The 25,507-nt window shown below is 48.1% G+C and overlaps 1 protein-coding gene across 1 annotated transcript in view; it reads left to right on the plus strand.

Moving 5' to 3' along the window:
- GRIK3 (glutamate ionotropic receptor kainate type subunit 3) overlaps nt 1–25,507 on the plus strand; it is a 376,315-nt gene that overhangs the window by 337,941 nt on the left and 12,867 nt on the right. Inside the window, exons 11-12 of the mRNA XM_058195934.1 lie at nt 7,790–8,013; nt 24,271–24,389. Of these exons, the coding sequence (XP_058051917.1) occupies nt 7,790–8,013; nt 24,271–24,389 (343 nt within the window). The remainder of the gene's footprint in view (nt 1–7,789; nt 8,014–24,270; nt 24,390–25,507) is intronic.

Below are 25,507 nucleotides of genomic sequence, written 5' to 3' on the forward strand. Positions count from 1 at the left end.
ACAAGGACACCTTCTGCACATGCATACACACACACACACACACACACACACACACACACACAGAGACATAGATAGATAGATAGATAGATAGATAGATAGATAGATAGATAGATAGATAGATAGATAGATAGATAGATAGATAGATAGATAGATAGATAGATAGATAGATTAGTTGGTCATATTACATTATATATATACTGTACTACCAGAAAAAGAGAAAAGAGCTGATGTGTTCCCATCTTCAAAAAAGGGGAAAAAAACAGATCCAGGAAACTACAGACCAATCAGCTTGACATCAGAATCAGAATAGAGCTGGAAGGGACCTTGGAGGTCTTCTAGTCCAGCCCCTTGCTCAAGCAGGTGGTCTTATACCGTTTCAGACAAGTGACTGTCCAGTCTCTTCTTAAAATCCTCTAGTGATGAAGCACCCACAACTTCTGAAGGCAAGCTGTTCTACTAGTTAATTGTCCTCACTCTTAGGAAGTTATTTTTTTTTTAAAAAGTGTGTAGAATTTGGACTAAGGAACTGGAAAGAAGGAAAACTGTTCTTCTTAGCTTCTAAGGTTGTCTAAGGTTGTTTAAGATTGTAAATACTAATGTGTAAAAAAAAACAAAAAAAACAAAGGAACCAGGTAAGAAATATGCTATAAAAATCTATTTATCTCTAAAAAATAATCTAGAAATATGAATATAGCTTGCTATTTTAGCTTTACCATCTTTGGTTTTATCTCTCTATAAGGCCAGTTGCTGGATTTTATGCAGTATGGCACCTGTACTTTGGAGCACTGCAAGAAGTTTATATTTCCCTGAATATTTTTGTATTGGAGGTTATTTTAAAATTGCATTTTTAACAGCTCTACATTTTTATATCCTCCACATCTGACTACTTAATTACAAAGAAGTTTGTACCTTAAAAAAAAAAGTATGATTTTATTTATACCTTTCCAGATTAGTCTGTCTGCTGAAGGAGATGGGGGCTGATTTCAGGTTTAAAACTACAGAGGAGGAGGAAATGGTGCTATTGAGCTTATTTCATTATTTTCTTTATACCAAGGCTGAGGGAGCTCGATCTCTCTCATCCACTCAGATTAGGAATAGTATCTCAGGTGAGGGGTCCTCCCAGAAGACAGCAGGTAACAACAGGAACGAGGGTGTTCGGAGCCAGAGGCTTTGAGGGAATGGAGGAGGGGGGGGGGCAGGTTGGACTTCAACCTGTAGGCTGGGCCATGTCTCCAACCTTGCTCCCTTTAAGACTTGTGGACTTCAACTCCCAGAGTTCCTCAGCCAGCTTTGGGTGAGGGACTCTGGGAGTTGAAGTCCACAAGTCTTAAAGGGAGTAAGGTTGGAGACCCCTGCTATAGCGGGAGAGACATGCCCTGCTATTTCTAGCATGACAAGTTGTGAGGCATTTGTGGATGAAGGTAAAAAGGGGGTCTTCTCCTGAAAGAAAAAAAAGTGGCCTTTAAAAAAAGACAGGATCCAAAACAGATAGTCTTCCACTTACAACCATTCATTTGGTGACTGTTGGAAGTTACAATGGCACTGAAAGAAGTGACTTATAACCTCTTTTCACACTTATGACCGTTGCAACATTCCTATGGTCACCTGATCAAAACTCAGATGCTTGGCAACTGACTCACATTTATGACGGTTGCATGTGACCCCCTTTTGCAACCTCCTGATAAGCAAATTCAATGGGGAAGCCAGATTCACTTAACAACCGTGTGGCTAACTTAATAATTGCAGTGATTCACTTAACAATTGTGGCAAGAAAGGTTGTAAAATAGGGCAAAGGTTGTAAAGGTTGTAAAATAGGGCAAAATTCATTTAATAAATGTCTCACTTAGCAACAGAAATGTTGGGTTCAATTGTGGTCATAAGTCAAGGACTACCTGTAAAGGCTAAAGTGGATAATCTACACATGTTTGATTCTTAGGAACATAAAGAAAAGTTCCAGATATTCTTTATTATGTTACCCCCTCAAATATTTATTTATTTATTTATTTATTTATTAAATTTGTATACCGCCCTTCTCCCGAAGGACTCAGGGCGGTTCACAGCCAAGTAAAATAGACAATACAATATAAATACAATTAAAATACAATTAAAAAACTTATTAAAATTGGCCACAATTAAAATTTGAGACTAAAACCCATTAAAATACCTATAAACTTAAAAACTACCCCAGGCCAGCGCAGATAAATAAGTAAGTTTTAAGCTCATGCGAAAGGTTCGGAGGTCCGGAAGTTGACGAAGTCCTGGGGAGTTCGTTCCAGAGGCGGGAGCCCCACAGAGAAGGCCCTTCCCTGGGTGTCGCCAGACGACACTGTCGCTACCGACGGCACCCTGAGGAGTCCCTCCTGTGAGAGCGCACGGTCGGTGAGAGGTATTCGGTAGCAGCAGGCGGTCCCGTAAGTAACCCGCCCTATGCCATGGAGCGCTTTAAAGACGTTCACCAACACCTTGAAGCGCACCCGAAGGCCACAGGCAGCCAGTGCAGCCTGCGCAGGATAGGTGTCACTGGGAGCCACGAGGGCTCCCTCTATCACCCGCGCAGCTGCATTCTGGACTAACTGTAGCCTCCGGATGCCCCTCAAGGGGAGCCCCATGTAGAGAGCATTGCAGTAATCCAGACGAGACGTCACAAGGGCGTGAGTGACTGTGCACAAGGCATCCCGGTCTAGAAAGGGGCGCAACTGGCGCACCAGGCGAACCTGGTGGAAAGCTCTCCTGGAGACGGCCGTCAAGTGGGCTTCAAAAGACAGCCGTTCCTCCCGGAGGACGCCCCCAGTGGGGACCCTCCCCATCGGGGCCAATGCCCCGCCCCCGACAGTCAGCCGCGGCCCCAGCTGACTGTACCGGGATGCCGGCATCCACAGCCACTCCGTCTTGGAGGGATTGAGCTTGAGCCTGTTTCTCCCCATCCAGACCCGTACGGCTTCCAAACACCGGGACAGCACTTCGATAGCTTCATTGGGGTGGCCCGGTGAAAAGTACAGCTGGGTGTCATCAGCGACAGCTGGTACCTCACACCGTAACCACTGATGATCTCACCCAGCGGCTTCATATAGATGTTGAACAAAAGGGGCGAGAGAATCGACCCCGCGGCACCCCACAAGTGAGGCGCCGGGCCGACCTCTGCCCCCGTCAACACCGTCTGCGACGGTCAGAGAGATAGGAGGAGAACCACCGATAAACGGTGCCTCCCACTCCCAATCCCCCCAACCGGCGCAGCAAGATACCATGGTCGATGGTATCAAAAGCCGCTGAGAGGTCTAATAGGACCAGGGCAGAGGAATAACCCCTGTCCCTGGCCCTCCAGAGATCATCCACCAACGCGACCAAAGCCGCCTCAGTGCTGTACCCGGCCCGGAAGCCGGACTGGACCGGGTCCAGATAGACAGTTTCCTCCAGGTGCAGGGGGAACTGATATGCCACCATACTCTCTACAACCTTCGCCGCGAAGCGAAGGTTGGAGACCGGACGATAATTACCTAAAACAGCCGGGTCCAGGGAAGGCTTCTTGAGGAGGGGCCTCACCACCGCCTCTTTCAAGGCGGCCGGAAAGACTCCTCCAACAAGGAAGCACTTGTAATCCCTGAGCCAGCCTCGTGTCACCTCCTGAGTGGCCAGCACCAGCCAGGAGGGCACGGGTCCAGTAAACACGTGGTGGCATTCAATCTACCCAGCAACCTGTCCATGTCCTCGGGAGTCACAGGGTCAAACTCATCCCACACAACATCACCAAGACCGCCCTCAGATACCCCGTCTGAATCGCCACAATTTTGGTCCAAACCGTCCCTAAGCTGAACGATTTTATCGTATAGATAACCGTTAAACTCCTCAGCACGTCCCTGCAACGGGTCATCCCGCTCCCCCTGGTGGAGGAGGGGGCGGGGGACCCGAAACAGGGCAGGTGGGCGGGGATCTGCCGGCGCAATGAGGGAGGAGGCGAGAACGCCTCGCTTCCCTCAGTGCCACTAGGTAGGTCCTGGTATAGGATCTAACTAGTGTCCGATCAGCCTCTGAACGGCTGGACCTCCAGGAACTCTCTAGGCGTCTTCTCCGGCGTTTCATCCCCCTCAGCTCCTCGGAGAACCAAGGAGCCGGTTGGGATCTGCGCCGGGTCAGAGGCCGCAAAGGCACGACACGGTCTAAAGCCCCAGCCGCAGCCCGTTCCCAGGCTGCAGCTAGTTCCTCTGCCGTGCCGTGGGCCAGACCCTCAGGAAGTGGCCCAAGCTCCGTCCGAAACCTCTCTGGGTCCACCAGGCGCCTGGGACGGTACCACCGTAATGGTTCCGTCTCCCTGCGGTGTTGGGTAGCGGTCAGAAAGTCCAGGCGAAGGAGAGAGTGATCTGACCATGACAAAGGTTCAATGACTATTTCCTTTAAGTCCAGATCTCTCAACCACTGACCAGAGACAAAAATCAGGTCCAGTGTGCCTCCCCCGATGTGAGTGGGGCCATCCACTACTTGAGTCAGGTCCAAGGCCGTCATGGAGGCCAGGAACTCCCGAGCTACCGTCGATGACGAGCCGGCAGATGGCAAGTTAAAGTCCCCCATGACTAAAAGTCTGGGGGTCTCCACTGCCACCCCGGCAAGCACCTCCAGGAGCTCGGGCAGGGCAGCTGTCACGCAGCAAGGAGCCAGGTACGCGACCAGCAAGCCCATCTGACATCTATGACCCCACCTCACAAAGAGGGATTCACACCCGGCAATCTGAGGTACAGTGGTCTCCCTCGGCTCTAGACTCTCTTTAATAGCAACCGCCACCCCTCCACCCCTACCCTGGGCCCTCGGCTGATGGAATGCACGGAAACCCGGTGGGCACATCTCGATCAGGGGCACACCCCCTTCAGTGCCCAACCAGGTCTCCGTAACGCCTATAATATCCGCGGCACCCCCCTGAATCAGATCATGTATTAGGGGGGCCTTATTGGCCACGGACCGTATGCTGTATAACACCAGCCGAAGGCCCAGGCTCTGAGGGTCTTGACCATCCGGGGAACGGGAGAAGTCAGGGGGATCGGGGCACGCGATCGCCTGCAGACATCGAACGCGTGACCCCCTATGTCGATACGATCCCCCCCTTCCGCCATATCTGCCCCTCCCACTTACCGTGCAAATAGACTCACCTCACACAAAGGAACACACTCCCCCATAACCTCCGAACCCATTTGATAGTCGCCACGAGCATGCGCTGGAACTGGTTTCTCCCGACGGGCTACCCCTCACCCACCCTAACCCTCCCACCCCCATCCCCACCCTAACCCTCCCACCCACCCCAACCCAGACCCGTCGGTTCCCCTCCCCCCCTTAAAATTTCCATTAAAACTCCCACTTAAAAAACGGTTAAAACAATTAACTAAAAATCCCCTTAGCCTCCTAGATTTAGCATGCCAGCTCTCGGGGTTCCAAACCTGCCTCAAGGTGGGCCCTCGATAGTGAGGAGGGCCAGGCCTGCGAGAGAGGGGAATCTCGCAGGGCAAGAAGGTCCGCAGTAGAAAATCTTCGCATAATAAAATTGTGGTGCGATTAGCAGCCCATCCAGCCGGTCTAGATGTCATTTCAGCAAAAGTTCTACGCCCAACAGTATAGGCCATGGCTCCGAATAAGCTAGCCACTCTCCTCCAGTCCGAGCCAGTCCATTCAGCCTAGATGTTGAAAAGTTAATATAGGCCTTGATGACGAAAGAGGATATGGACCAGAAACTCCATACCGGGCCACTCTGATTCTCCAGGATTTGATCTTAATCTTAGTCTCTTAGTCTCAGTCTTAATGAGGGCCACCACTACCCCCATCTCGGAACAAATGGTAGGGGGTCTAAAAGAGGCCAGCCACATCTCCAACTCTCTCCTCAACGGGCTGGACCCTCCAGATAACCCATTAGACCCTCTACCTCTGCTTCTCCCACGTCCGATATTCTCCTCTCTGGCGTCGATGGAATAGCCCTCCAGCGCTGATGAAGACACCTACAGCCCCTGTAGTGGGGGTGACGCCCACGGCCGCCGCTGCCCCCCGAACCCGGAAGCCATGCCGCGACCGCTGCGACCCCTACCCAAACAGAGGCCAAGGGACACACCGAGGGAACACCATGGGAGAGTATCCAGCCATCTCCCATCCGGGCGACGCTAGAAAGGCCCGCAGCTCCTGGAGGTGGGCCGCAGCTCTTGGAGGGCCTCTATCGCCACCGCCGCCCCCGCCAGACCAAAAGGCCATCCCATGCCGCGGCGGCCGCCCCAACAAGAGCCGAGGGCAGCACCGAAGGAAACAGCGTAGGGAGAGCCACTCTCATCCATTCTCCCGCGCCGGTGGAAATCTTCAGGCTCTGGGGGAGGCCTCCGCCGCAGCCGCCACCCCCGCCAGACCCAAAAGCCATGCCATGCCGCGGCCGCAACCGCCGCCCCTCAGAGTGCCGAGGAAAACGCCGAGCTCACCAAACGTCCTGGAGCTTCAAATCCGGCCAGCATCGTCCCAGATGCTGCCTAAGGTGTTCTCCCGGCAGGGTCCGGGACCAGAAGGTCTAAAAAAAGCCACCTCCCGGTCCCGGCCCTAGGAAAGGCCGCCAGCCGCTCCCCGCGAAGATTTCTACCGCGCCATCTTGGCGCATGCGTCCTATGTACGATAATAAGAGTCCCTCCCCAATTTCTTTGTGATGGTTGTTAAGAGAGTGTTGTGTCTGCGCCCCCCCGAGCTGGGCCCCCTGCCAGAAAGTGACTTGGAAAGTGAGGGGGAAGGGCCATCAGGACTTACCTCGGGAGCACCGGCTTCCCTGGCTCAGCTCCAGGAGCCAGAGGCAGGCCAGGTGGAGGAGATAATGAGGCCTCCATTCCCTGACTCTTCCCCCCCCCAGGCCACGCCTTCAGACCCAGCTGATGGCAATCGGGCCTGTCTGGACCCTAGGTTTCGTAGGCAGGAGAGATGAGAACAACAGAAGCAGGGGTGGGGCAGGCCTAGGAAATGCTGAGTCATGGAGCCACACCCCACAGGATATAAAGGCAGCAAGAGCTGCTGTGCCTCTTTGTAGCAGGCAAATTAACTGCTTAACTAAGAGCTGAAGTACTGTTTGTTCCTGGGTGACTCATTGGCGTCGAGAGAGATAACCGAGACACTTGGCAGATGCTCGCTAGTTTGCTGCCAGAACTGATAGTGCCGGCTAATTAAGCCATCACTCGGACGGAGGCGAGGGGGGACAGAACAGAGAGACTCTTGTTCCATTAAGAAACTGCTCACCAAGACAGTTTGATAGTTAAAGGGGGCACCCCAACAGGTGTCACTGCCTGGCTAACTTAGTCAGGATCAGATACTAAGCACTGCCAGGACTGGTTAGACTTTGGACAAGAGACCCCCACAGAATCCTGGGGCTGTGGGCTGCATTGAAGTTTAAAAACATCCCTGAAGGAGCAGGAAAGCACTTCTGTATGGTTGCCAGAAAACATCATAGATGTGGCATCATTAGGAGCTGAGCTACATTACATAAAGGAGATGCAGTTCTAAGATCTACACAGATCTCTGTGGAGATTCTCAATCATCCAGGTCATGGTTGTCTCAAAGATTCTTTTCCAAAAGGCAACTGACTTGTTTTTCTTTGAAATTGTTTTGTTTCTTATCCAAAAAGCTTCTTCAGTTAAGTGAAACTTTTAGAAAGAAAAAAACCAAGAAAGGCCAGTTGCCTTTTAGAAAAGCACCTTTGGGACATTTACCCAGATCATATTCCTTTGCTCCACTTTCCTGCTTGTCTCTAACCACTGCTTTCTCTCCCTGTGCTTCTTGCCGATTTGCTTTGCAGAAAGCTGATCTGGCAGTCGCTCCCCTCACCATCACCCACGTTCGGGAGAAAGTGATCGACTTCTCCAAGCCCTTCATGACTCTTGGAATCAGCATTCTCTACCGAAAAGCCAATGGAACCAACCCCAGCGTCTTCTCCTTCCTGAACCCATTGTCTCCTGACATTTGGATGTACATCCTCCTTGCTTACCTGGGAGTTAGCTGTGTGCTTTTTGTGATTGCCAGGTAAGGAACCTGCCAAAAATGAGCCTTGGGTATATAGTGGGAGCTTTCCCCTGAGCTCCTGGATTGGCCTCTGTACCATATCAAACTCCCCCTCCCTTTCTCTCCCTCACTAGAAGGGGTTTTCACTCATTTTTACTTGGTTACCTGGTTAGAAGAGAAGAGAAGGGCTGCACCACTAGCTAACACTCTCTGGTTAATAATTCTATGCCACAAAACTATCTCACTAGCTCATAAAGTCTCCCTTAATCTTTAAGGAAGCAAACACAGTTCATGTTCTGACAAGGGATTTGGTCTAGCAGTTTCATCCATTTCCATCAGTTCAGCCACTGATGTCTTTGCTTAGAGTCTCAGTGAAATAATTTGCCCTGCATATCCTTGCTCTGCACTTAATCATTTATGGCAGGTGTCCCCAAACCTGGCAACTTTTAAGACTTGTGAACTTCAACTCCCAGAATTCCTCAGCCAGCACGAGCAATTCCCAGTCAGCATGGAGGAACTCCCTCAGCCAGCAGAATTCTGAGAATTGAAGTCCACAGATCTTAAAGTTGCCAGGTTTGGAGACCTCTGATTTATGGGAAGACCCAATATAAATATGGGCGGGGCTGTAGCTTCTGCACTTCTTCAATACCACTACTAGGGAAGGTGCAGGATCCCTTCTCCCTTGCAAGTACTCCCTGACCACCCTTGGACACAGCCTGCATTTTGGCTCTCCCCGATAATTGCTTGTTCAGTCTAGGCCTGGGACTAAGTGGCTCCCATAAATTCTCTACCATTTTGACATGTGGGGCTGGCATTTCAGCTGCTGGGAAGAGGCACGGCATGAGAGCTTCCCCAAGACTGAGTGGATGACAGCTGCCTTTCTCTCTTCTTTCTCAACAAGTAGCACCATCCTCAGTCTGATCAGGTTCACTTCAGTGCTGGTGGTTTATAAGATGTGACTTTGACACGGGTTACGTGAGAAGCTGTTAGGAAATGAAAAACAGCACATCACAGAGCCCTACATGCCATAGGGCCAGATTATCTATGGGACTGGCTTTGCCCCTTTACATCAGCTTCTCCCACACATTGAGGGAGGGAAGGCTGGGTCTAGGACAGGGGTGTCAAACTCTTTTTCATTGAGGGTCACATGAGGGTGTGTTTGACCTCAGGGAGGGCATAGCCAGGGGTGTGGCCAGCTCAATTTTATTCGTGTTGGGGGCACCTATGGTGGCCAAGTGCTAAGGCAGGACTTCCCTCAGACCCTCCCTCCCTCTCATTATAATCTCCTTTCCTTCCTTCTCCTTCCTTCCTTCCTTTATCAATCCTTCCTTTTCTTCTTTTTCCTTCCCTCCTCATTCTCCTTTCTTCTTCCTTCTCATCTTTCCTTCTTTTTCTTTTTCTTTGTCTTTCCTCTTTCCTTTTCTTCTTTCCTGTCCCTTTTTGGATGCTCAAATGCAAGAGAGAAAACATTTCTCCTTTTGTTTTGCTTTTAGTTTGTTTTGCTAGCTCACTGCCAGCAAAAACGGAACCCGGGGAACTGTGCACAGCCCCCTGGGCCCTATTTTTGGCTGCAATGGCCTCCTGCAGCCCTCTGCCAGCAAAAATGGAGCCTCCATTTTCAGTGGCAGAGGGCTGCAGGAGGCCGTTGCAGCAGTGGTGAAATCTGAACCAGTTTACTACCAGTTCGCGCATGCGCAGTGCGCGCCACACACCAAATGCAAGGTGTGCGCAAACATGCCAGTGCACACCAAAAGAAGGCATGGGGTAAGTAGAACAGTGCACAGGGGGGTGATCAGCTGTGGCATGCAATCTTTTTTTCACTTTTAAAAGCATTTTTTTACAACCTGTTCAGCCGAATAGGTTGTAAAAAAATGCTTTTTAAAGGAAAAAAAAGGCTCTGACGATCAGGCAGCTCAGCTGGGATCATCAGAGCCTTTCTTTTACCTTTTAAAAGCATTTTTTACATGTGCAGAAGCGTTCAGGTGGGTGGGCGGAGCCTCCTGCCACCGCCACTACCGGTTGGCCCGATCCGGTGCAAACCTGTACCAACCCACCAGTGATACCCACACACACAAACAAAGAGACAGATTTTGATAAAACAGTTCTACCCTAATGTAAAACTGCTGGTGGTCTGAGATGCAAAGAGGCTGATTTGGTTCAACTTCACAAAGTATTTTTACCTGTAAATGCAGGTAGTCCCGAATCCTCCCAGCTTGAAAAGGAGGATGAATCGGTTTGGGATGTCAAACTTTTGCGTTTTGCCAGGCTCCCTGTATCTTTAGAGATTTGCATCCTAGATTTCTTGACATGGCTTTCATTTGATCCCAGTGGTGTCTCAAGATTGGTTTTACTTTCCTGAATGGCCCCAACTCTCCTGTCAGTAAGGACATAGATTCAGCTAATCAAATGGTCCTGATTCCCAGCTGTAAGTGAGGAAGTGGCCATGCTGACCCACTGAGGCGGGAGAAGAAGAAACTTCCTCCCAGGTTTAGAACCTCACTCCTTCTCTCCCTCCCGCCCGACCCAATGAAGATCCCTTTTCATTGAAAGGGAATTCTACACTTCAGGTGGCAGCCAGAGGCAACCACAGCCACAGTTAGGTTGCAAATCATCCAAACAGACTTTTGTGGCTGCAGCCGCACACAGAACTAGCGATGGGCAACTTGGCTGCCTTTGCTGCATTTGTTAAAAAGAGAGAAGTGTCACATACTCTGTATGATCACCTCCCTCTTGCTGACAGCAGGTGGGGAAATGGTTTCCCACCCCTCCTGCTTCCTGGGGTTGGGTTAATGGGAACTAAATGAAAGGTGGGAAACCTGCTGAGGACTGCCTCTCTGTCCGTTTAGCCGGAGCCTGTCCAGGTGGAGATTAGAGAGAAGAGACGCGGGATGATTATCTCCATCAGCCTCAGGGCTCGGGGAGGGGTGATGATGCTGTGCTGGCTCCCCGGGGCCATTACAGCATTTGGAGGTGATTACCTGAGCTTAGTGCCTAATACCCTAATTTTGTATAATGTGCTTGTCAAAATTAGCTCTGCGGGGAACAGACTTGTTTGCTCTGGCAGATCTAGATTGGCTAAGTGGTTACTGCAAAGGGTGTGAGGTGATGAAAGCTTTAGAGACGCCTTTTGCCAACCCTGAAAGGAGATTTTAAGAATTGCAAGATCTGGGCCATCATCCCTCCCAGTCAGGGTCCCCTTGCAAAAACACAATTCATGGGAGGGGCAGTGGGTTTTTCGAAGCTATGTCTTTCTCTATACTCAGACAATTTTACCATTTAATTGCTCTAACTGGAGGCAAGTGAAGTTGGTTTTCGGAATACTTGGCAGTGAAGCACAGGAGTCCTCTGTTGCTCCCCTGCTGCCATTTGTGTTGGTCTTTATCCCACATCCAGTGATGGATCCATGATTTTTAAAACTCATGAAATTTAAACGCAAGTCCACATTGCTGCTGCAGCTGCTGATTTCCTGTCTATGCCATTTTCCATACCAAGCATTTCCAGCATTATTTTTTGAGAGACCTAGTGAGATTATTGAAGAATGAGCTATACTGCAGGCCACCAAACCAAGGAGAAAAAATAGATGAACACTTTGCTAAACAACTAACAAATGTATGTAGGAAACATACCACAGTAGTAATGGGAGAATTTAACTACTCTAATATCAACTGGCAGACAAACTATGCAGCAACTGGGAGATTGAACAATATTCTAAACAACCTCTCTGACAACTTTGTCATCCAAAAGGTAGAGGAGGGAACTAGAGGAAAAGCTATACTGGACCTAATTCTACTAATAGAGAAGTAATAGAGGGAGTTGAAGTTATGCAACCTTGGGTGAGAGTGACCATGTCATAATGCAATTCAATATAATGCAAACAAAAGCAATAGATATAATCCAACCAGTGACTTAAACATTAAAAGAGCTGATTTTAACAAACTCAGAGAGAGCTTAAGAAAAATTCTATGGATAAAAATCCTAAAGGAGAAAACAACTCAAGAAGCGAGGGAAACACTGAAAAATATTATCATAAAAGCCCAGTCCAACACAATACCACTGGCCACGCAGGAGGTGACACGAGGCTGGCTCCGGGGGATTATTAATGCTTCTTTGTTGGAAGGGGTTTTCCCTGCTGCCTTGAAAGAGGTGGTGGTGAGACCCCTCCTCAAGAAGCCTTCCCTGGACCCAGCTGTTTTGGGAAATTACCGTCCGGTCTCCAGCCTTTGCTTTGTGGCGAAGGTTGTAGAGAGTGTGGTGGTACTTCAATTACCCCAATACCTGGATGAAACTGTCTATCTAGACCTGTTCCAGTCCGGCTTTTGGCCTGGATATAGTACGGAGACAGCTTTGGTCGCGTTGGTTGATGATCTCTGGAGGGCCAGGGCCAGGGATTATTCCTCTGCCCTGGTCCTATTAGACCTCTCAGCGGCTTTTGATACCATCGACCATGGTATCCTGCTGCACCGGCTGGGGAGTTTGGGAGTAGGAGGCACCGTTTATCGGTGGTTCTCCTCCTATCTCTCTGACCGGTCGCAGACGGTGTTGGCAGGGGGGCAGAGATCGATTCTCTCGGGGTGCCGCAGAGGTCGATTCTCTCGCCTCTCCTGTTCAACATCTATATGAAGCCACTGGGTGAGATCATCAATGGTTTTAGGGTGAGGTACCAACTGTACGCTGATGATACGCAGCTGTACTTTTCCACCCCGGGCCACCCCAACAAAGCTGTCGAAGTACTGTCCCGGTGTCTGTAAGCTGTACGGGTCTGGATGGGGAGAAACAGGCTCAAGCTCAACCCCTCCAAGACGGAGTGGCTGTGGATGCCGGCATCCTGGTACAGTCAGCTGCAGCCGCGGCTGATTGTTGGGGTCGAATCATCGGCCCCGATGGAGAGGGTGCGCAACTTGGGCATTCTCCTGGATGGGCGGTTGCCTTTTGAAGATCACTTGACAACCGTCTCCAGGAGAGTTTTTTATCAGGTTCGCCTGATTCGCCAGTTGCCCCCCTTCCTTGACCGGGATGCCCTATGCACGGTCACTCATGCTCTTGTTACCTCTCGCTTGGATTACTGCAATGCTCTCTACATGGGGTTCCCTGTGAAGACCACCCAGAGGCTCCAGTTGGTTCAGAATGCAGCTGCGTGGGTGATAGAGGGAGCCGCCCGTGGCTCCCATGTAACACCACTCCGGCGCAGGCTGCACTGGCTACCTGTGGTCTTTCGGATGCACTTCAAGGTTTTGGTTGCTACTTTAAAGCGCTCCATGGCTTAGGGCCAGGGTACTTATGGGACCGCCTACTGCTACCGAATGCCTCCCACCGACCCGTGCGCTCGCACAGAGAGGGACTCCTCAGGGTGCCGTCCGCCAAGCAATGTCGGCTGGCGGCCCCCAGGGGAAGGGCCTTCTCTGTGGGGGCTCCCACCCTCTGGAATGAACTTCCCCCAGGATTTCGTCAACTGCCTGACCTTCCGCCGCGAGTTGAAGACCTACCTGTTTATTCGCGCAGGACTGGCATAGAAATTTTAATAGTTTTTAATATTTGATATACATTTTATGGGGTTTTTACGGTTTTAAATGGTTTTAATTTTGGCCTTATATCTAATAAGTTTTTAACTATTGTTTTTACTGTGTATATAATTGTTGTTTTATTTTGGCTGTGAACCGCCCTGAGTCCTTTGGGAGAAGGGCAGTATAAAAATCCAATAAATCTAAATCTAAATCTAAAACAAAAAATAAGAAATCCAAGAAGAAACCAGCATGGTTGTACAAAGATCTCTCTGATAAATGAAAGACAAGAAGGATAAGTATAAAAAATGGAAAGTGGGACACATATCTAAGGCCAGGATATCAGCAGATAGCCAGAATCTGAAGTCAGAAAAGCAAAGACTCAGAACGAACAAAGACTTGCAACAAAAGTCAAAGATAAAAAAAAAGTTTCTTTCAAAATATAAATAACAAGAAAAAAAGTCAAGCAAACAGTCCATCCATTAAAGAGAGAAGATCGCAAGGAAGTAACAGATAGTAGAGAGAAAGCAGAGCTGTTTAACTCATTCTTGACATCAGTCATCTTGCAAAAAGAAACTATAGCTCAATATACTAAAAACAAAACTGTAAAAGACAGACTAGAAATAAAAATTAAAATAAGCAAGAAAAAGGTGAGAGAACACCTGTCTGACCTTGATGAATATAAATCACTGGGACCTGATGGATTACATCCCAGAGTTCTGAAGGAGTTGATAGATGTTATCTCAGAACCATTGTATTATATTTTGCAAAAATTCTGGAGTACCTGGGAACTACCAGAAGATTGTAAAAGAGCTGATGTGGTTCTCATCTTTGAAAAAGGGGAAAAAAGACTCGGGAAACTACAGACCAATCAGCCTAACTGTGAGCATTCCTGAAAAACCCCAACTCCAAGTAAAAACTCTGAAGCAAGCATTTTTCAAAGTTCTATTTACTAGAATAGGTAAACTGGCACATCTGGGAAAACCCGAATCTGAGAGGTCTGGGTTTTCCCTCAATAAATCAAAAAAAACCCAAACCATCCCCTCACTCCTCAGTTGATCCCATCTCCAATCACCATCTCTAGGTGGCTTTCTAGGCAACTCAGGCATCAGCACAAAATCCATGCCCATAGCTATTCGAAAAGGCGTCAGCCCTGTACTACTGTGTACTGCATTATTATAAGCCACTTCTGCGAATTGTAATAATTCCGCCCAGTTTTCTTGTTGATAATTTACATAACATCTAATGTATTGTTCCACTATGGCGTTCAATTTTTCAACGGATCCATTAGTCGATGGGTGGAAAGCTGAGCTAAGCCCTTGGGACAACCCAATGGACCGCAGGAACTCCTTCCAAAACCTAGCAGTAAACTGGACCTGCAATCTGATATTATTCTCCTTGGTACCCCATGTAGTCTGTAGATATGATTCACGAAAAGTTTTGCCAGCTTCTTGGCCAAGGGTAGTCCGTGCAGGCAGTAAAGTGTGCTTGTTTGGAGAATAAATCAATGACAGTCCAAATCACCTTGTTCCCTCCGCTGTCAGGGAGTTTGACTATGAAGTCCATTGCAATCTCCTCCCAGAGTTTTGTGGGTTCAGCCATGGTCTGGAGAAGCCCAGGGGGCTTCCCTGGTCTGGACTTCATGGTGGCGCAGGTGGCACAGCTTTTAACATAGTCCTCTACATCGGCTTTCATTCTTGGCCACCAGAATTGTCTTCTAGTCAAATGGAAGGTTTTTAAACATCCAAAGTGGCCCCCTAGTCGAGAATCATGATTTTGCTTTAGCACCAGGAGTCGCATGCTGCTGGGCACATAAATCTTACTCCCCTTCCAAGCCAATCCCTTTCTTAGGGTTAGGTCCGTCTGGTTTTCCTTTAACCAGGTATTGGTTGAAAGCATCACTTTTAGCTCTGCTGTCAACTTTTTGTGGTCAGTCCACACTTCGAAAGGCTCCTTAACCTCCTCTAGGAAATGTATAGGATAGGAGAGCCCATCGTACTGTAAAAGCCTCCTTCTCCTATACCACCCATCTGTGCTCAGTGTCCATTAATTTTTTCGATATGTAAGCACACAGCATTAGTTCATTTTGGGCATTCCTTTACAGTAGAAAAGCTACTACTGCCACATCACTAGCATCAGCCTGGACTACAAATGGTTTATTTCGGTCAGGGTGCTGGAGGATTGGCACTGCTGCGAATAGGCATTTTAATTGTTCAAAGTATTTTTGGCAGCCCATTGTCCAAGCTAGGGGTTGGCTAGGTTTTGGCTTGGTGGGAGACGGACTGGTTTTTAGTAATTCCGTCAAGGGGAGAGCAATCTCAGTGAAGGAAGGGATGAATTGTCTGTAAAAATTTGCAAACCCCAGGAAGCTTTGAAGTTGCTTACATGTTCATAGGGGTTGCCAGTCTAGCACTGTCTTCAGCTTCCCCGGGTCCATTTTGATTCCTTGATTTGAAACCCTGAAAGCCAGGTAGTCCAAGGACTCCTTATGGAACTCGCATTTTGACAGTTTTTGCATAAAGTTTGGCTGCTAGGAGTTTTTTCACCACTTGCTTGACTAATTTGACATGCTCTTCCATACTTTTGCTGAGTATAAGAATGTCGTTCAGGTAAACAAGGACCCCCTTATACAGGTGTTCATGCAGAACTTCATTAATCAGTTGCATGAAGACTGTGGGGGGCCCCTTGGAGTCCAAAAGGTATGACCCAGAATTGGAAACTGCCCAGGGAGCAGTTAAAAGCAGTCTTCCATTCATCTCCCTCCTTTATGCAAACCCGGTATTAGGCTACCCTTAGATCTAACTTGGTGAAAATCTTGCTTTTTGAGAAGTGGTTCAGCAAGTCTTTCATTAGTGGTAGGGGGTAGGTGTTTTGTATGCAAGTGCATTGATATTATGAAAATCAACACATAATCTCAGCCCTCCATCTTTCTTCCCTTTAAACAATACAGGGGCGGCCACCCTGGATTTCGCAGGCTCGATGAACCCTCTGGCTAGGTTGGTGTCGATGTACTTCCTCAGCTTGTCATTTCAGCAGGCATCATGGAGTATATCCTGGGTTTTGTTAACTTGGCTCCCAGTTCTAATTCAATGGCACAATCTGTGGCCCGATGAGGGAGGAGAATGTTACATTCCTCCTTGCTAAATGCTTTGGCTAAGTCTATATATACCTTAGGAATCTGGGGTTCACCTGGAGGCCTGTCTGAACCAGCAGCTGCTGTTTCTGGCAGCTGGCTCTTATGGTTTGGCTGTTCCTTGGGAGGAGGGACGGGGGCAGTGGGCTGACACACATTATGATTTTCCGGTATCCATCTTCCCATTTAATGGTGGGGGCCCATTTGTCCAGCCAAGCCAGGCCCAGTATGACAGATTCTGACATCTGTGGGGTTACTGTAAATCATATAAGTTCATGAAGTCTTCCAGTTTCTAATCTAACCAGTTCTGTAATTTGGGTGGCTGGGACTCTTCTAATTAATGTCCCATCCACCTGGTGAAATTTAATTGGGCACTTTAAGGCTCTTGTTTTGATCCCCAATTGTTCAACAATTGGAAATCCAATTAAACATCTGGTACAGCCTGTATCTATTATTGCTGGCAGTTCTCCTTGCTCCCTCATCTCTGACACCGCCAGTCTCACTTTAATCGGGTGACCCGCTCTCTCCTTCATCAGGAGGCACGGGATGACCCGTTGCAGGGACGTGCCGAGGAGTTTAGTGGTTATCTATACGATAAAATCGTTCAGCTCCAGGATGGCTTGGACCGAAATTGGGATGATCCAGATGAGAGGGCGGAGTCGCGTCTTGTGGAGATTGTTTGGGATGAGTTTGACCCTGTGGCTCCCGAGGACGTGGACAGGTTGTTGGGGAGGCTGCACGCCACTACATGTTTACTGGACCCGTGCCCTTCCTGGTTGGTGCTGGCCTCACAGGAATTGACACGAGGCTGGCTCCAGGGGATTATCAATGCTTCTTTGTTGGAGGGGGTTTTCCCTACCGCCTTGAAGGAGGCGGTGGTGAGACCCCTCCTCAAGAAGCCTTCCCTGGAACCAGCTATTTTAGGCAATTACCGTCCGGTCTCCAACCTTCGCTTTATTGCGAAGGTTGTAGAGAGTGCTGTGGCACAGCACCTACCCCAATACCTGGATGAAGCTGTCTATCTAGACCCGTTCCAGTCCGGCTTCCGACCCGGATATAGCACGGAGACAGCTTTGGTCGCATTGGTGGATGATCTCTGGAGAGCCAGAGACAGGGGTTATTCCTCTGCTCTGGTCCTGTTAGATCTCTCAGCGGCTTTTGATACCATCGACCATGGTATCCTGCTGCGCTGGTTGGAGGGGTTGGGAGTGGGAGGCACCGTTTATCGGTGGTTCTCCTCCTATCTCTCTGACCGGTCACAGACGGTGTTGACAGAGGGGCAGAGATCGACCGCGAGGCACCTTACTTGTGGGGTGCCGCAGGGGTCGATTCTCTCGCCCCTCCTGTTCAACATCTATATGAAGCCGTTGGGTGAGATCATCAGTGGCTTCGGGGTGAGATATCAGCTGTACACTGACGACACTCAGCTGTACTTTTCCACCCTGGGCCACCCCAACGAAGCTGTCGAAGTGCTGTCCCAGTGTTTGGAAGCCGTACGGGTCTGGATGGGGAGGAACAGGCTCAAGCTCAATCCCTCCAAGACGGAGTGGCTGTGGATGCCGGCACCCCGATACAGTCAGCTGCAGCCGCAGCTGACTGTCGGGGGTGAGTTATTGGCCCCAAGGGAAGGGGTGCACAACTTGGGTGTTCTCCTGGATGCACGGCTGTCGTTTGAAGATCATTTGACGGCCGTCTCCAGGAGAGCCTTTCACCAGGTTCGCCTGGTTCGCCAGTTGTGCCCCTTCCTCGATCGGGATGCCTTATGCACAGTCACTCATGCTCTCGTTACCTCTCGCCTGGATTATTGCAATACTCTCTACATGGGGCTCCCCTTGAGATGCACTCGGAGGCTTCAGTTGGTCCAGAACGCAGCTGCGCGGGTGATAGAGGGAGTTCCACGTAACTCCCATGTAACACCTCTCCTGCGCAGACTGCACTGGCTACCTGTTGCCTTTCGGGTGCATTTCAAGATTTTGGTTACCACCTTCAAAGCGCTCCATGGCTTGGGGCCTGGGTACTTACGGGACCGCCTGCTGTTACCCCATGCCTCCCACCGACCCGTACGCTCACACAGAGAGGGACTTCTCAGGGTGCCGTCTGCCAAACAATGTCGGCTGGCGGCCCCCAGGGGAAGATCCTTCTCTGTGGGGGCTCCTACTCTCTGGAACGAGCTTCCCCCTGGTCTACGCCAAATACCTGACCTTTGGACCTTTCGCCGCGAATTGAAAACACATCTGTTCATTCGTGCGGGGCTGGCTTAAGGCTTTTCTCTTAAACTGTCTAGATTTTAAATTTTAAATCATATTTATGTTTTAAATTTGGGCTTTTATATTTTAAATATTTTAATTTTTCGGCCAATTGTATAATAAGTTTCTTAATTCATTTTTAATTTTACATGGTTTATGTTTTATCTTGGCTGTACACCGCCCTGAGTCCTTCGGGAGAAGGGTGGTCTAGAAATCCAATAAATAATAAAATAATAATAATAATAATTGAAAAGGTGGGGATGGCTCATCATCGGGTCGTTTTCTCTGCTAGCCTCGTCAGGAAGGGCTTCTTTGGCCAGAGGTTCCTCACTCTCTTCAATGGGGAGGTGAACTTCTATGGCTTGTCTGGCAAATTGACTGGTGTCTGGGGCCTTCTTTGGATCCCTTTTGCCTCGGGCGGCTGTGGCCGGATATTGTTGTGGAACTGGGGTAGGGGCCAGGCATTCAGAACATTGATGTCCCATTTGCCCACACCAATAGCATTTAATCACCCCTGCCGGTTAAGGGGGGAGACTTCAGCAGGCTTTGAAAGGGGCCATCTAGCTAAAGCTCTCCGAGGAGGCTTCTCTGCTGGGGTTTTGTGGTGGGAGTGAATTTCTCTGTCTAGAGCTATGGCCATTGTGTACCAATCATGCAGTCGCTCAGGCACCCCCTGGATCCCACAGGCGGTTCTGACTTCTTGATCAATGGCTTCTTTGAAATAGTGTAGGAGTATGCGTTCTGGCCAATGGGCAAGGTTTCCTGCGATCCATCTAAAGTCCCATACAAAGTCTTTTATGGGTGGATTACCTTGCTTCATCACTTTTATTGTGGCTTCATTTTCATTGATTCAGTCTGTGTCTTCAAATCTGACCCGGAGCAGCGCAACAAACCCATTGGCATCATTTAGTTCTGCAGCGCCCTCATTGTGCAGCTGGGCTATCCATTCAGAAGCCTCCCCTTCAGTCATCCCATCAGAAGTCATTGATACCAAGTCTTGATCTGATTTGTATTGGTCTCCAAACTGATCTATATGAGCCCAGACCCTGCTGAGGAAGTATGCCAGTTTGGCAGGCGTGCCATCAAATATTGCTCTGAAGCGGGATGGCGTTTGCCTCATAGATAGATTGGGCCCAGTGACGGGCGACTGAGCTGGAACCTGTGACAGAGCTGCTGCTGGATGCTGGATGGCAGCCTGTTGAGGGAGAGGGGCCGGCAACTGAGCTGCTTGTTGGGCTGCAGAGAGGGGCGGAACTCTAGCCCGCTGCTGGATTAGCCCCCCCCTCCGTATTGCTGGGATCATTGGGCTATATTGGGGCCATGTGGATCCCTAGAAAATTGGAGCAGATGATGCTGAATACCACTAGCACTGGACCCACCCCTGGCTGGGATAGAATCCCCAGCATGGGGGGATGCATTCAGCAGGAGGTAGCACAAAGACAGGCTGGCGAGGGGGGTCAGCAGGGGGGGTTTGCATTCCTCATGCCGGCTGCGTCTGATGTCTCCCAGCTGTGGGATGGCCATGCTGCACTGATCCATCACTCATTTCATCCCTGGCCGGGTAGAGAGGTGCCTGTGCCCTGCTAATTCTTCTGCCAGGTCCTGGATTGGGGAAGGTGAACATAGGTTGTGCTAAGCTCCATCTCACTTGAGGAGGTTGGGAAGAGGGTACACAGCTTTCCACTTCCATCCATTCAAAATGCTCAGGGAGCCCAGTTAATGATTGGCTTTGCGATGGGGGAAACAGGTTCCAGTCCCGGCAATCTCTGGATCCCAAAGCTGTCCCCCTTCTCCACAGGGAGGACGGAGGCAAGATGAACATGAGAGACAGAGCTCAGACAAGGAACAAGGACCACCCCCTCCTGATCCAAGGGCTCAGAGAATGCAGAGAAGGCATGATCAGCGCAGACTGAACAGGCTACTCAAGAAAATAGTGTCCCACCCATCTTCACCAGGCACACCTGAGAATGAGACTTAAGGAGATGCTGTGTGGAGGGGCATTTGTCAGGAACAAATGCTGAGTTCCTGAAGTATTGTGTACCAACGTTTGAACTTGCCAAGAGTCCTTGCATTCCTTTTGGCATCCTGGACTAATTACCTGGATCTTTTGCTCCCTGAACTCCTTGATTTGCCATTGATTTGACAAATACATTGGATTTATTGCCATGCAGACAGCTGCTTGAGGTTTCTGTGGAGGTTTGTTATCACTCTGCTCTGGAACTTGCCAGAAATGCTCTGTGAGCATTTGGGGATATTTGGAGCAATAAAAGGGCGATATGAACTGCCAGCTGTTTGTGTTATCTCAGCTTTGTCACCCAAAAGGTGGAGGTGGGAACTAGATGGTCAACTGTACTGAACTTAATCCTAATTAATAGGGTTGAAATGGTTGAGGGAGTGGAAGTTATAGGAACTTTGTGGGAGAGTCACCATGTATATTAGAATTTGCTATAATGCAGGTATAGATATTTTAGACTTTAAGAGAGCTGACTTCAACAAACTAAGAGAAACATTAGGAAGGATTCCATGAATGTAAATCCTACAAGGAAAAACAGTTAAGGATCCATGATAAATTCTGAAAAACAAAATACTAAAAGCTCAGCAAAAACAATACCATAGAGAAAGAAAAATAAGAGAGTACAGATGAAACCAACATGATTGCACAAAGAACTCTATGACAATCTAAGGGACAAGAAGAACAATTATGAAAATGGAAAGAGGGGCATATAACTAAAACAGAATGCCAGCAAATAGCCCGAATCTGCAGGGATAAAGTCGGGAAAGCTGAGACTCAGAATAAACCAGAAATGTAGTCAGGCTAGGGGAAATGTTGAAGAAAGGAAGGGAAAATTATGCATGCATACATATTAATAAGTAATAACATAATAGATCTCAGGTTGCTTCCTGCCCTTCTTTTATCTACAGAGAACAATGGCTTTAGAAGAATCTTTTGTATCTTGAGATTCAGGGGTTGCAAAGGGGGATGTTCTGATTAAAAACTTACAAGGACCACTGTGAGCCAGAAGTAGCAAAGCCCCATTCTTTTTGTTTTAAATTATTCCATTCATCTGAAAACTGATTTTGCCTACAGAAGGAAGGAAGGAAAATTTCCAATGCTCCCTGCTAGCTTCCCACAAGCAATGTCAGTGGGGAAGCCTGCAGGAATTCGGAATTCCCAGTCCCAATCTCATTGCTTTTTTGCCCACCCATAATCATTCTGTTTCTCTGTCTAGGTAAGGAAATATCTTTGAATCAATGACCCAACAGGGCATGGCTTGTCTAGTTATTAACAAATCCATAATAGCACCTGTTTTAAACAATAAATAAATTTTAAACAATTTATAAAATTTATTTCCAACTTTTATACTTGCACTTGGATGGGGTTATTTTATATTTCAATGTTTTATTGTGCACTGCCCAGATTCCCTTTTTGAAGGAAATAGGCGGTATAGAAATGTGAAAAACAAATAAAATAATTTTCTAAAGACTAATAAACTGACTGCTCAATAATCCACACTTTTACTTGGTATCAATGTCAAGTTGACCAATCTGGCTCCTCCTTTCTGGCTCCTATCTTGGTGCGTCTTCCCCCTATTTTGTGAAGATAGGATTAATATTCACTGTCCTTTAATCCCTAGAGAAGTGCTCCAACATGCACTTCATGCTCCTTCAAAATTCTTAGATGAAACATATTAGACTCAAACTAATACCTGGTGAAAAGGTTGCCACTCCTTCCTTTTACTACTGATACAGCAAAAAGGAAGGAACCAAAGGGTGTGGGGGGGAGCCCCTTTTGTACTTCCAGTATTTTACTTTGGAGTAGATTCACCTACCCTTAAATTTGAGAATTTCCATCCATGGGATCCCACCTAGTATATCTCTAAGATTTTGCAGCTGCACATCCTGAAATCTCACTTTCAGGTATGACTTTGTTTCTGTGACTAGAGGAATGAAATGAACATAGGACACTTGTTTTTGGTAGAGATTTGGCAGGAACAGAGGCTTTTGCTCTCCAAGGAATATTTCCCTCTTGGTTGGAATCAGTTCTAAAACAGAAAATCTTGTTTCATTTTGCTGGGGAGTGGAAGAAACAGCCAAACCACTGAGGATGTGGGTGGGAGGGGAGGCAAGGGGAGGGCTTGTCAATCTTGGTTGAGTTGGTTTTCCAATGAATGTTTGGGTACTTGAGGTGTCCCGTCATTGCAATCCTGAAATGCTGCAATAACTATATATGAATTCACCTATAGTATTTCATTCTTCCACAGAGCTGTCTCTTGGCTTTTTTTTTTTTACATATATGGAAAAGATTTTAATTTAAAATTTCCAGTTGGCTGGCTAGAAGTGATTCCTGCAGTTTGAGATTCCCTCAAAAGTCCCTTTTATGCCTCTTTCCATCCTTTGCACGTACTTGTTCTAGCAAAATTATCAATGTGTACAAAAGGTGTGAGGAGAAAGATTTTCCCAAATGAGGACCTTTTTCACAGATAATCACCCTTTCTGTGAGTCCTCCCGGGGCAGAAAGATTTCTATCACCTGCATGGCTGTTCAGAACCTCAGAGGTGCCTCTGCTTAAGTGGAGACACGATTCGCACCAGCCAGAGAATGGGATGCCAGCAAGAAAATTGGTCTCACGACATAGTTGGCAAGTTTTGCTCAGTCTTGCTTCCATTTCATTCTCCTAACAGGGCCCCAGTATTATTTCTCTTCCCTAGCTTGGCCTGCTCTCCTCCTCCTTGGCTTCTAGCTTGCTTGTTTGTAGAATTTCTATCCTGGTTTTCACTGCAAAACACTGTAAATCACATACTCTTTAGTACAAATTGTTGCCAAGAAAACAACCTGGATCTGTTTGCAATCACTGGGAATGAAATTCAACTTAAAGCAGGCTATAGTCCATCATTTCAAATGTTTGTAAGCATTTCTGCAATAGGCACATACATGTATATTGCTATGAATACCATTCAGGACATAAAAAGGCGGTATGAACAATTTTATTTTTATACACATCAAAACATGTTTATGCAAAGCCCTTCCTCTTACTTATTCAAATTGATTGGGGTCTCTCTTCTCTGAGCATGCAACTTTGAAAAATAAGGGGAGAAAACATAGGGAAATTAAATTATAAAAGCTACTTTCACAATTCATCCACATCCCACTGTCTAAAGGTTATTGCTGCTAAGTGGATCAGCCAGTTTCACCAAAACAACAGTAACGTACTGCCATAGGCTTTTTCTCCAGTGATGGTTGGGGAAGGCCAACTTCTGAATTCCACTTTTGCTCGAAGCCGAACGGGGAGGCCAACCTGATTCAAATTGCCCAAGTGGTGCCCAGCCCATGGCATTTCTCTCCTGCCCATCCCTGCCTATCCTCTCTGCAGGTGTGTGACCTCCCCTCTTTCCACATGTAGGTTCAGCCCTTACGAATGGTATGACGCTCATCCATGTAATCCTGGGTCAGACATTGTCGAGAACAACTTCACCCTTCTCAACAGTTTCTGGTTTGGAATGGGAGCCCTGATGCAGCAAGGTAGGTCCTGCTCCTCCTCCTCCTCCTCCCTCCTTGTATTGCTCTATGCGCATGTAGCATGCTTCTCAATTGACAGGTGTGAGATGAATATTGTTGTTAGGGGGAAAAAGCCTTGGAGCAAGAGATGTAATACAGTGTCTTCTCTCCTTCATGGTTACAAGCAGCAGCAGAGCACCAAGGAGTTGCTGTCATCACACAATGATAAGCAAAGACATTGCTTTTGAAATGGGGGGAGAGGGTGTCTCTAGGCAGTCTCTGAAGAGCTTGTCAAGATCAGCTTCTCTGTCTCTTCTGCTGGGGAGGAGCTTTGGAGCAGAGGCGAGACCTACTTCTCCCTGATAGAACTACCCAGTCCAAGAGGTCCCGAGGAGCGAGACTTCCTCTGCTTCACACAGGACCTGCTCACCGGCCCTTCCTAACAGGGAGAAGTGGAAGTCCAGGAGCTTCCACAGGTCTAAATAGCTAAACTAATGGAAGGCCTGGAAGCCAGAAGGGTTCCAGCAGGCAGTTAATTTCCCTGTGCTCAAAGCCTGACAACGATTACCCAGCATTTGGTCTGGGTAATTTTTCATTCGTGAAAAAAGAATAAAGGTCCAAGGAACACAGGGAGGCCTCAGACCAGGGCCAGAGGGCCCAAGCTGGGGCGGGAGAAAAAGTCACTCTGGAAGTTGCAGCTGCACCCTAGAAGACTTTTGCAGGCAGGGGTGACATTGACACATAAACAAAAAGAGGGAGGCTGTCATCGTGTTCTTGTTGAATGTTTATGAATGCCACTAATCAGAACCTGAGGTTGCGTAGGAAGCTGCCCCTTATTGATTTTTAAAGAAATTTACTTCCTTCCTTTCTGAATATTAACCTGAGTCTCTAATTTGCCATGCTCTATGTAGTCACATATCTGTTCTGAGAGTTGTAGCCATACTGGAAAATGGCACAGAAAAAATGCAAGCGTTTGAGCTTTCAAAAACTCTGCATCAGGCAGGAAATTATCCAGTGGCCAGCAAGGGGGGGAGGGGGAGGGGTTTGAACTTGATGGCCTCAAGGACTCTTTCCTGAAGAGAACAAAAGCCAGATCTACATCCCTCCGACCTGTGGGTGGAAGGACAAGAAGCAATGGGAAG

Source organism: Ahaetulla prasina, chromosome 10 (assembly GCF_028640845.1).
Source record: "Ahaetulla prasina isolate Xishuangbanna chromosome 10, ASM2864084v1, whole genome shotgun sequence".
NCBI lineage: Eukaryota > Metazoa > Chordata > Lepidosauria > Squamata > Colubridae > Ahaetulla > Ahaetulla prasina.